The sequence below is a fragment of the Poecilia reticulata genome, linkage group LG12 (genome assembly GCF_000633615.1).
Source record: "Poecilia reticulata strain Guanapo linkage group LG12, Guppy_female_1.0+MT, whole genome shotgun sequence".
Classification (NCBI taxonomy): Eukaryota; Metazoa; Chordata; class Actinopteri; order Cyprinodontiformes; family Poeciliidae; genus Poecilia; species Poecilia reticulata.
This window is the reverse complement of record NC_024342.1, coordinates 20,254,035-20,266,391: the sequence shown is the minus strand read 5'-3', so window position 1 is coordinate 20,266,391 and position 12,357 is coordinate 20,254,035. Positions and strand designations below refer to the sequence as shown.

Sequence of the window (12,357 nt, the reverse complement as noted above, 5' to 3'; positions counted from 1 at the left end):
TCAGGATCAAAGGGGAAGCAGAAATTCACCGCAGGAAGAAAAATAAAAAAAAATAAAAAAAATAAACATCATTTGTTACAACTGTCCATCATATGCTGAGACGTGTAACACTTACATTCACTGATAAGGTATATTTTCCGTTCTTTGAATCGAAGTCCTTAACAGTTTTCATGATGATTATTCCTCATACTCAGTCACACAGCCAGGAAACATGTAACCTTTGGGTAGCTGCAATTAATCTTATTTACACAAATCAGGGATAACAGAGTGAAAAATAAATAGGTATTAATTTAATTGGGCATTATCCAAACAGTTAGAAAAGATTAGGCTAAGGAGAATCAGGGTGAGGCTGGGAGGGTAGGGGGGCCTGGTTGATGGGAAACCGCAGCGTTCCGAGTTTTACAAGAAGCCAAGTTTGCACGGCTGTGGATTTGTAAAGTCTGGAGATTACATCTAATAGGATCAGCGCTGCCAAGGTTGTTGGCCTTTTCCATCTTTCCCTCACCAAGTCCATCTTTTTCCCAGTTTTATTTTTTTTTTCTGCACAATGTAACGATGCAATGTTGAATGCAATTTAAAGTTCCTATAAAATTAGAATGGATAAAACGTTTCAGACTGTGAGGTAGTTGAATGGTTTGCATCATTCTTGAAATATTGATGTGTCTTCATTGACTACCAGAGTCAGAAACGTTAGTCTAAAATAATTATTTGAAGATTTGCCAAATGCAATCAGATAAAATGGCAAACAAAGAAGTCCAAAACTCTTCACAACAAATGATGTGGAGTGATATAACTGATGCTGATCACACTAATTATCAAGATGCTAATAAAGCTTAAAAAAACAATCTATGTAAAACTTATTATTTAAAAAATAGGTCCTCATTTTACAAAACTAAATCTGAGGAAGAGACTTTTGAAGAAGTTTGCAAAACAGCTGGCGGGCATCCTGTCTTTTTATCTTCACCGAGTCTCTCCTACGTCACTGAGTGCCCAGGTTCTGGAAAGATCCAGTTCCTGTGACCCTGTGCAAATTCCCAAAGACACTAAATGTTTTTCATCCTGTGTCTCTTACTTTACTCATTCTGAAGTCTTCTGAGAAAAAGCTGAGATCTTTAGAGCAACTCAGAGCAGCTTAGACCCTTTACAGTTCATTCATACAGCAAGTTGGAGCTGTGTAAACTCGCTACTTCATTTGGTTTTATATCACTTCAAAGGGGTAAAACATTTCATTTTCCTGTTTTCATTGACTTTCACTCAGTTTTGACCCGAGTTCGTCCCATATTTTAGCTGCTAATTTTCTTGTGAACAGGCACTACGTCAACCAGGATTCGGTTTGCAGCTACTTGAGTTTTTAACAAACAGATCTTAGAACGAGTGTAAATGGTATCTCCTCTTACATATTTTTGTCTTCCACACGATTCTGAGTCTCCATGAGAGTACCATCCCTCATGCTTGCAGACATATGTTAATAAAGCAAAATCCCAAACTTAAAAATGTTCATTTGTCCATGTTAGTGTCAGACTCGTTAATAATTTGACTTTGGAAGCCCAACAAAAAACTCTTGTTTTCCAGCTGAATCGTGAATTGTTTCTTTTATTTCTGTCCATTGTATTATTTTTTTTTTTTAGTCTTTAGTTTTTGCATTTGATTTCTGCAGGATGGAAACAAAATTAGTTCACACAGTGAATTATTTTCAGCATTGTGGTTTTTGAAGCCTCTCTTTGAGATTGCCAGCAACTTAGCTTTGTTTTTTCAGTTTAAATTCTCCAATAAAGTGGTAAACGTGTTTTGAAATGGATTTACTATTGACCTTTTTATTTGCTTCATGAACTGACTTAGTTATACACCTACCTTATGTTCTGTGGTCTAAGTTAAGGCATTATTTAGTATCCTGCTTTTCTTCATGGACCTCCACGCTGTTGGGCCAACGCAGGTCAACGTCTTTAGGAAAAACGAAATAGTTTTAGCGGTTTTAACTCTTTTGAGTAAAATAACTAATCCCCTTAAGGAGGATTACCACGCTACTGCCAATGTTTGTTTGTTAAGTGGCTATAAGCTCAAATTGTTGTTGTTTATGCATTAGTCACACTATTAGACATTTTCTTGAAACATTTTTTGTTAGATAAACTGTTAATTTAGCTGTTTTTTTTTTTCTTTCAATTAGCTTATACGTTTATGGCAGATTGAAATCTGAATCTGTGAAAACTACAGTTATTTTTCTGATCTGCAAAGCAATTCAACGAACAAACTCATCTTTGGTGACAATATCTTGAAGATGTGATTAAATATTAAGCTGTCATCTTGCAATCCGTGATCTCACCACAGATCTTGTAATTATGATTTTGTTGTACCTTAATCTGTGGGCTTAATCTCCCCCCCTCACCCCCACCCCACAAACTCCCCTCCCCTCCACACGCCGACATGAACATGACATCTGGAGAAGAGGAAAGATGGTTTTAAGATTTATGTAAGTAGGTTTAGAGGCATGCTGATGCCCTTGGGATGGGATGGGGATGGGGTGGAGTTCTGCTGGGTGAAGGCTGGTGGCTGCATGTTACCCCCTAAATCCAGCAGGACGTCCCCTCTGTGACGTTACGTGACGTGGGAGGGGTGTCCCGCACAGGCACCACTTTAAAACCCATCAGCAAAGATGCTCCATAACAACAGAGAGAACTTTTCCAAAATAAGACTTGAGAAGAGAGGAAAAGTTTCAGAAGAAGAAGAAAAAAAAAACAAAAGTAGGAGTCTGTGAATTCTGACATTTCTTCCGGACTTGAAGCGACCAATGTGGCTGCTCGGATCTACATCCCAAATGATGATGATGATGATGGATGAGCGCGTCTCTCCCTCCGCACGTTCCGTGCAGAGCCCGGGAACACACCCGTCCACCGTCCACAGCATCGAGGCCATCCTGGGCTTCAAAGAGGACACCATCTTCCACCAGTCGGCCTCTTACACCGGGACACAGAAAGACCAGGACCGCAGCGGGAACGTTACTGTGACCCAGGGGAAGAAAAGTCATTACACTGACAGTTGTGAGAGTGAGTAGATTTAAATATTGTATCTTTTTGTTTCATTTATGGCAGCAATATCTTAAGGATATATTGGCTTATTACTTCTTCTTTTTTTTTTTTTTAGTAGTAGTAATAATAAGCCACTGTTGTGGGGAGCCACAATTTCTGTTTCCTCGGTAAAGTCAAGTGGGGTCAAATAATGTAGAAGGTGTTGCTTCATAAAAAGCTAAGGAAAGTTTTAGCAAACAAAAAACAATAACTCAAAAAGAAAGAAAAAAATAGAACTTTGTCCTTTAAACTTTTCCTAAGAAAAAGTAATTTCGCCATTTTTGTTTTCTTTGAGTCGCTGAACGCCTCCTTCTCCTTCGCAGCAGGTGTGTGCACCGGAGAAGCTTCCGCAGGTCCGGACTCGCCGGACAGAGACGGCAAGCTGTCCGACGACGAGAACCAGAAAAAGAAACACCGCCGGAACCGAACCACCTTCACCACCTTCCAGCTCCACGAACTGGAGCGGGCCTTCGAGAAGTCCCATTACCCGGACGTGTACAGCAGAGAGGAGCTGGCCCTAAAGGTCAACCTACCGGAGGTCCGAGTGCAGGTGGGACATGGCCTCCAAAATGATGCCACTATTGTTTTCTGTCATAGACAGGAGGATACGCCAAGTCGCTTCATTAATAATAATAATAATAATAATAATAATAATAATAATAATAATAATAATAATCTGCTTACGTATGAATATTTTTATAATGCGTTAGGTTTTTCCCCATTGAAAGCTGAGATAAAAAATGATCGAGATTCTGAACTCATTCTAGTTTTGAGTCAGCGAAGTCCAGAGTATCCCTTTATATGTGAAATACAGAAATGATTCATTTGAAGTGGCATGTTACCTTCATTTTGTGTGTTGTAAATTGTAAAACTAGGAAAATAAATAAATACAAATAAATATGCAAATAAATAACTTTCTGAAGGTTCACAATGGTTTGCGCAAAGTTTCGTTTTAGACCTACTACTGTAGAACAACAACAGAAGTAATACTTCGAATAATAATAAAGCAGTATAATTATCTGCTTTTACTGAAAATACAAAACATATTTTAAGTTAAAAGGAATTTTTTAAGAGTAATTCCCTCAATCCCATCCTGTCACTTCTATGTAATATAGAAACAGAGTTTTTAAAGCTGTTAACTAAGCAATTATAATATGTCCATAAATTTCAAAATCTTACATACAAGGGCTATAATATAAATGTTAAAGACAAAACATTTTATTTTATTGTTACTCTGTTTTTTTTTTGCTTTTTGTTTTTGTTTTTTTACCATCCTCACCTCTTTCTAGGTGTGGTTTCAAAACCGACGAGCCAAGTGGCGTCGTCAGGAGAAGCTGGAGGTGAACGCCATCAAGCTGCAGGACACCCCTTCCCCCTCTCTTCTGTCTTTTGGCCGATCCACCACCAGCTCCCTGGGCTCCGGGCTGCCGCTTGAGCCCTGGCTTTCCACCCCTATCACATCTCCGGCCCCTCTGCAGTCGCTGCCAGGCTTCATTGGCGGCTCACAGACCCTACCGGGCGCCTACGCTCCCTCTCCTCCCCCGTCCATGCCTCCTTCCTTGCCAGCGTCTATTTTCAACTCCCCAGCCCTGGGACACAGCCCTCACCTTTCCCACATCGGTTCTATGTGCTCCCTGCCACCCACATACCAGTGCTCAGCCAACCCAAGGAACTCCAGTATAGCCTCACTGAGGATGAAAGCCAAGGAGCACATTCAGTCTATTGGGAAGACGTGGTGATGCCAGTGGAAAGGTTAAGACGGACATTCACACCCAGGAGACTGTGATTTGAAAAGATTTTATCTTTCTACAGATTGGATTGTAATTTTCGGATTACAAATTTGTAATTTTCTTGGGACCTGAACGTCCTGATCCCAAGAAAAAAAAAAAAACTGTCAAAATTCTGATAGGCGATACGTAAGTTCCTGAAACGTTGTAAAAAACAAAAAAGTTCAGTATAAAGACAGTTATTTGGGTGTACTCTCCATATATATTTTTTGTTAGAAAATTGATTCAACTGTGATGTTCTGTTTTATTTTATTTTTTTCTCATTTTGGCAAAACGTTTTGTTATTAGTTAAACAAACGTAGAATGGAACCCATTTGTATCCTTTCATTATTTTGACAGCAACACAACCACACCTTTGTTGCTGATCATTCACAGTCTTTTTGATTGACAGTGTAACAAATGTAATTTATTTTTTGTCTGTACAATAAACTCTCAGATATTTTTTTTCAAAAACTGTTTCCAAATGCAAAAATTCTTTACCAATTTAAGAGCTTTTATAGAATTAATTCTTATCTGATTCCTAAAAATAATAATAATAAAAAAAGGTTTATATCAGGACCTTCTGAAGAGTAGAACACAAAAAAAAGAAAACAGATAATGACTAAGTTGTGTAGCATGAATACTGAGCTGGAAAGGTGACGTTTACAAAGAATGACAGAGCACAGATCAGAAAATTGGAAATATTGATTTTAGTGCCCTCTAGCGGTGGATATCTGCCTTCCCAATGCTTTTTATTTTATTTTTATTTTTTTAAGTGAAAGACATTGAAGGGAGTGAGTTTACGTTTTCCGGTGTTTATGTTTATAATTGTATTATTAAATTATCTACTAATTTAATACATATGAATAATCTATATTAATTATTTATTTTAAATACACGCTGGTGTCTCAATCAAAGTGACTTAAACCTCTTAACTTCCTCCGAATGTTTCAGAAAATGAGTCCGTAGGTCATCTTATTTCCTCCCCATTAAGTCCTACAAACTGTATCCGACTCTCTCCTCGGATTAGACTCCTAATAGGGGTGAAAGTGACTCGCTTTTCAATTGTTTACCTATCATCCGTGACAAATGACTAAAGAGAAGAAGGAAGAAAAAAATGTGTTTGTGGCTTTAAAAGGACGATTTGTCTTGCCAAACTGTTGCAATTAGCGTTTCCTGTTGTCTGCTTGAATCCCCTGCGAGCCAAAAATAATACTGATGGTCATCTATTCATCTCTTCCCAGAGAGAAAAAACAATTGGTGTTTATTTGTTTGTTCATTTTATTGCTTTTTTTTCTCTCTCTCTCACCCAACAACACAACAATCTCATGGCTTCTTTACACTTTTAATTATGGTGACGTTGGCGTTTTGTGCGACTAGAAAGTTACTGAAACACGAGATGTTCATTATAAACTGAACTTGCGCACCACCTTGTGGTAATAAGGGTTAGTGCGCAAATGGTGGGACCATGATGTGCAGGTTTCACAAATTTATGTAAATTGAAGATTTTTATTTGTGGTTTATCTATTGTTAACAGTTGAAATACGATGGGATAATGTGATGCTGAAATAAATTCTTCGCAACAGACATTTTGGATCTATCCGCAATAAGTCTTCTATGGGAAAAGCAGAGCAAATGAAAACAAACAAAAAACAAAAAGTTCAAAGGTTAATTCTTCCTCAGAAGTATGCATTTATTAAATTCTTTGAGTAAAAGTTATTGTCATCATAACATGCAATTCGGTTAAGATTCCTGGTTTCTACAACATAACCTTGACAGTCAGTCGGCGGTTGAAACCTTTTTATTTTGTGCAAGTAAAAATGCTAATTCACCAAAAACAACATTGGTTTTGTGTCTCTAGTGTCTTTTTCTACAGCACAGAGCTTATACATTGTAAATATGTGATTACAGAGCAGGTTGAGTAGACGTCAGAGGCTGCGTCTGCAGCCGGGTTTGTCTTGCCTTCAGGAGGATTCGCTGTCTTGCTGTCTCAAAGTCAGAATTAGGAGGTCCAACACCTGCAAAACAATAATTAAGCAGAGAAATGTAAGCATATTAAAGGTCAGAGATTACAAACATCGTTTGACTGTACAGGCTGACCTCTCGGAGGTGTTTTCCTCTGTTGTCTTCTCTCCTGTTGTTGTGGAGCAGCTTTCGCAGCACTGTTTGCTTTTGCTTCTCTGCTGACATTTCCTTCACAGTTTGGTCCTGATCAAAGATCTTGTCCGACTGTGAAAGCATGAGGTAGTCAAGGTTTTCCTGCTGCTGTCCAGGCAGACTCGTAATGCTCTTCTTTCCCATTAAATGACCTGTAGTTTGAAAATCATCATGATTATTATGATTATTATGATGATGATTATTATTATTATTATTTATTTATTTTTTTTAGAAAGATGTTTCATTTAGTTATTCTTCAGCCAGTTGCAATGACTTGAAATCTGCAAAGTAATTAAAAGCAACAGCAGAAGATGCTATTAATGAGATCATTTTATTAGCTGCTTTTATTTCCTTTGCCGAGTCCATAACACAGACAGATATATGACAGGTGTTTTTCTTCACGTGAGTGCTTCACTTTAATTTAGAAGTTCAATGACAGAAAAAAAAAATACATTTTGAAAGTTATAGTAAATTAAGCATACATGATCAAAGATTCAGTTTATTATTATTATTATTATTATTATTATTATTATTATTATTATTATTATTATTATTATTATTATTATTATTATTATTATTAATAAATATTTCTGATTAAAAATGAAGGTTTTCTTACCTACAGCCCAGTGATTGCCCCTTGGATACATTTTTCCAACAACTAACGCAGGTCTCTCAGAGCAGCGCAGCAGACAAGGCGCTGCCGCCAGGATAATAAAAATCGTCCAGAGCGCTCTGCAAGACCACGAGTAACAAAGACGCACCGCACACATGATAGGAGAAAGGGTCAGCTCTAAACCAGGCGATATATACTAATCCTTACGTTGCATTGACTTAACTCGGTTTAACTTTAAAGAATCTACACCATAATCGCTTGTTTTTTCCCCCTGCTAGTTGCACCGATGTAAAGGGGGGTAAAGCAAGACGTCCAGCTTGCAGAAGTTCCTCTTTCGGTGCCTTTGATAGGAATGACTACTGATGAAAGAAAGTTAAATGCCCCTCCTGAAACAGCTGTGCGTCAGCGGGTGTTTAGCAGAAGTGCCACGGAGGAAAAGTGATGCAGTTGGGTGATCATTTATAGTTGCCAATTACAGATCGCAGATGTTTATCTACATTATTTTAATTCATATATCAGGTGTGAACGTCATCGGAACACAAGGATCGAACCTCTGGATTCTGGTGTCTATTAATAGTCTATAATGTACTTGGTAACTACTTATGTTTTTTTTTTCTTATAGGGAAGTTTCTGTTCAGGAGTCATATATTAATATTAGCCTATTTATAGAAAGTTATAACGAAAAAAAGTATTTGCTATAATTTTTACTTCTGGAAACTCGACCACAAAGTAGCATGAAAGGAAACAAAGCTCAGTCAGTACCTGGGATGAAGAGTCGTTATGTTGTATTGATGGGAAAAAATTGTAGGTATATGTTTTTAGTTTTTCCTCACAGTATTAACAAGAAATTTAAACAAAACGAATGCTGAAGACATTTTTATTGTTGGGGCTGCACAAAGGTGAAATTCAGGATTTGACTCGGTTGATCTAAATTGTCCTAAGTGTGTGTGTGTGTCCAGGTGTGTACCTTCTCACCCACTGACTGCTGGTGCAAGATTAGCAGTTATAGATGAGGGATGGAATTTTATTGCCTTTTCAGGTATTTTTTGATTATGTAAACAACCATCTCTTCCATGTCATGAAAAGCTACATTTCAATATGTTTGGAGCAATTGAGATTTTGAGAGCTGCAGCTCTATCTGTTCCTGGAGAGTCAGTTCCATTGTCAGTCTGCAGGCTTGCCTGAAGGTGTGAACACTTCATCTTGTCATCTTCAGAAAGAACATTAAGAATGAATGGAAGTAAGAATGAAGGTGGATTGACAGGAAATAGCAGGGCTGTGGCTGTTTTGTGCTCCAAGCTGTAACTGGCTCCATTAAGTTTTATGATTCAATAAAAAAAGCTAAGGACAGTTTATCATTCTCATCATTGCTCCCACTCTGTCTAGGTTTGAACCATAGCAGTGTTATGGCAGCAACCAATTTTCCTTCCATGTTGAGCTGAGGAGCTATCTTCCACTCACGCTGTCCTACGTCGGCTAACTTAGGCAGGTGTACACCTGTTTCTGTGTAATATAGTTTCTTTTTTAAAAAATGTATAAGCTGCTTTCCAAAAGTGTGCAATACATTGTAAAGTGGTGCATTTTAGGGAGACAAGGTCTCTTAACACTGACCTTAGGTGTAAAATCTCTACGACATGTTGTATTAAGTTATGCTGGTTTTTTTTAAACTTGTGTTTGAAGGCCAAGCAGCTCAAAGTTAACCTCTTAATCTCCAATCTTTAACTAAAGGCAGTAAGTAATTATTCAAATATGTCTAATTCATCGGGATTGTAGGAAGAGTATCTTAAGTGGCCAATGACCAAGTCTGGAAATTTAACATTGACCAAGCACAGAATTAAGCCGATATAGAAAATGAATTCAGGACATAACATTAAAATAAAAAAATAAAATAAAACATATAACACAGCACAATTAGTTTTGTCTCCACATGTTACTGTCTTATCTGTAATAGTAAGGTTTTGCTTTTGCTGTTTAATCTTTTGAGGATGTATAAAAAAAAGTATTTCTGTTGATAAAAAAAAATCATACACATTCATAAGTTTCACATGAAAGAAAAGGGAAAAAAATATTTTAGATTGTCCCGAGATCACAAAATCCAGAAACCTTTTTTCATTTGGTAGCTTTGACTGATCCCGCTTATGGATGCTTGAGGTGTTTTAAAATAAATTCCCACTAAGTAAATCCAAGATTTATTTATTTTTTTAAACCATGTCATAATAATTCAAATGTCAAACATCCCACTGATGCCTGAAATCAAGTCACTCATCTGTATGGATAGGAGACAGGCGAAGTGAATTTCTGTGTGTACAAAGTCTCAATGTAGTGACACAAGAAGATCTAAAAACCTTTAAGCTATCTTTCATTGGTTCACATTTAGTTTCCTTTAACATTGTGGCCAACTAGTAGGACTCAGACGATGAATGTTTGAGACCAACTTAGAGAACCCTGCAGGCTGTAAGGCAATGAAAAAGAAGACTTTTTTTTTGTAATAAGATTTTTTTTTATCAAAAAAGCTGTGATGTTTGCCCTTTWGTGCTTTGTWTTTCCCCCCCCCCCCACCCACTTCTAGTATTTACCTTGGTGAGTGAATTGCAGCAGGTTTACAAACCTCACCGTTTTTCCAGAGCTGAAACCTCCAAGCGCGTAAGGAGGAACAATGATGACCCATGCTGTTACAGGAATACAACAATGCAGCACTTTCCAACTAACTTGCAAGGCGCGAGTCACATCTTTTATGATTATCTGCGTCTCTAGAAAGCTCAGCAATGCTGCCTTCAAACGTAGCGAGGCACCCACACATGAAGCCTATATCAAATTCTCATACTTGACTGATCCCGCTTATGACAGTATAGACTTACAGACGGGCATAAAAAAGAGAACGCATTAGGACAGATCAGGAGTCTGTACAGGTAAATAACATTTTTGTTGTTGTTGAAAGGTTGAGGGTTCCCTCTGGCTATTGTTGGGTCACAGCCTTATACACACATCCCTGCAGGAGTCTAAAAGAGTACGTATGGTTCAATTTGCATGCTTGTCCAGAGTTGACCTTAACAAAACAGGATGAGTCACCTCCGTTCAAAGGGCAGCAACAAGTAGGATGCACAGCACAGTGCCATCTGAAATATTTGTTCATTTGTTTTACCAGAGACCAAACAAGAAAACACACACACACACACAAAGACACCAGGAATACCGTCTGCAATTGATGAAATGTGAGGTGAAGTTATTTTGAAATCCCCGCTTGATAGATTTCCCTTTTCATATTTTTGCCACTTCTTTCACCCTTTTTTTATTTATTTTTTTGTGAATCTAACCAAAAAGCAAATGAGTCAAGAACAGAAATTCATGCAGTTTTACGGTCACAGTTCTAGAGACCGAGAAGGTTGTTAATCAACTCATATGATCACGAACAGCTCCTGCCTGATTGTCTGGCTTTGATCACCTACACTGAGAGCCACTTTATTAATTCCAGACGCCACGATCTGGCAAATCAAATCACCTTGAAAGGCTACGTCATTTTCCTTTCTCGAAGCAGCAATTATACATTTACTCTGATCAACATGAACTTTAAAAAAAAAAAAAAAAGAACAATTACTCAACAGGGGTCTGAAAAATTCCTGTTCTGGACACAATTTCAATATGCCATATAATATTCATAAGTTTAAAGTCATTGTTCCGGTTTTACTGTTCGTTTCGGCATGAAAACAGCAGATGGCGCTGTGGGGTGCATTTATGATAGGCCATGTAGTTTGATCCACATGTGAGAAAAATGGACAATTAAATATATTGCACATTGTGTTCATCAAATTATTCAAATCTTACATTAAAAAAACTACTTGATTTACTTGTGTTTAAGAAGATTGTCTTTACAAGCTTTGTATGTTGCTATTGTCTGCACAGAAATTAGTATCACAAGGCCACATTATTGAGTTATAACAAAGTTTCATGCATAAAATCAAGTTTGGGTAAAATTGCTTTCAATCATTCGGTGATTATGCTAATGTCTTTTCTATTTGCCAGTCATTACATTCACTTAAAGTCACATGACATTGATAATGAGAGCTTTATTGAAAGCTAAGAGAATCATTTAAGGGCTTCCTCTCAGCAAGCAAAGCATCAGTTTAAATGGACAGTTTTGCCATTATGAGGTCTTTGGTCTCCATCACTTTCCTGTCACTCTCCAGTCAGAGGATTTAAAGGGAGTAATGGGGTATGGAACGCTATTGTTCTTATGTTGTTTTTTTGAAGTTGCTGATTTATTGAACGCCTGTAAGAAAAAGGTATGGGTAGGAATCCACAAACTTCAATCAACAGCATCAATAATCATATTTTGGAGGATTTTAGAGATTTCTTTGTGCCATCCTCATAATTTAAGATTTATGATATATGATGCATCAGATTTTTTCTCAAACATGTACAGCACCAATTTTCCAATTGTTTTTAATTCTATTCAGCTGAATGGAAAGACTTCCGAGTTATTGATTCACTAGTCAGCACTGAAAGAGTTAACCTGAGGGATCTGAGTATGAATCCGAGAGCTCGTGTAATAAAGTGAGTAAGGAACAGTCGGGGGTTGGTTTTTAGATCGCTGTCCTATTTGTCATGAATGCGACATATTTCATTCTGTAGAAAGCGCTCGACTTACGTTGTGTCACAAATTAGATGGTGTGCGAACAGCTGCTTGCAGGTGAGTCATGGGTCAAATGAGAGCCAAAGTGGGTTTCTTCCTCTGAACTATACGATTAAACATTAAAGAAAG

The 12,357-nt window shown here is 37.6% G+C and overlaps 2 protein-coding genes across 3 annotated transcripts; one reads left to right on the top strand and one right to left on the bottom strand.

The window, feature by feature from the left end:
* Positions 1-2,485: 2,485 nt before the first annotated feature.
* On the top strand, positions 2,486-5,318 carry rx3 (retinal homeobox gene 3). Of its 2 annotated transcripts, none has more exons than XM_008424515.2 (3): positions 2,486-3,041; positions 3,389-3,612; positions 4,352-5,318. In XM_008424515.2, the coding sequence occupies exons 1-3, from the start codon at positions 2,786-2,788 to the stop codon at positions 4,799-4,801; spliced, it is 930 nt and encodes a 309-aa protein (XP_008422737.1). In that variant the 5' UTR covers positions 2,486-2,785; the 3' UTR covers positions 4,802-5,318. The 2 variants fall into 2 exon arrangements, with proteins under 2 accessions (XP_008422737.1, XP_008422736.1); XM_008424514.2 differs by having other exon boundaries at positions 2,487-3,041; positions 3,386-3,612.
* Positions 5,319-6,613: 1,295 nt separating this feature from the next.
* grp (gastrin-releasing peptide) lies at positions 6,614-8,039 on the bottom strand. The gene is made up of 3 exons (XM_008424513.2): positions 7,602-8,039; positions 6,929-7,137; positions 6,614-6,846 (listed from the first exon to the last, which is right to left on the bottom strand). The coding sequence occupies exons 1-3, from the start codon at positions 7,753-7,755 to the stop codon at positions 6,793-6,795; spliced, it is 417 nt and encodes a 138-aa protein (XP_008422735.1). The 5' UTR covers positions 7,756-8,039; the 3' UTR covers positions 6,614-6,792.
* Positions 8,040-12,357: the final 4,318 nt, after the last annotated feature.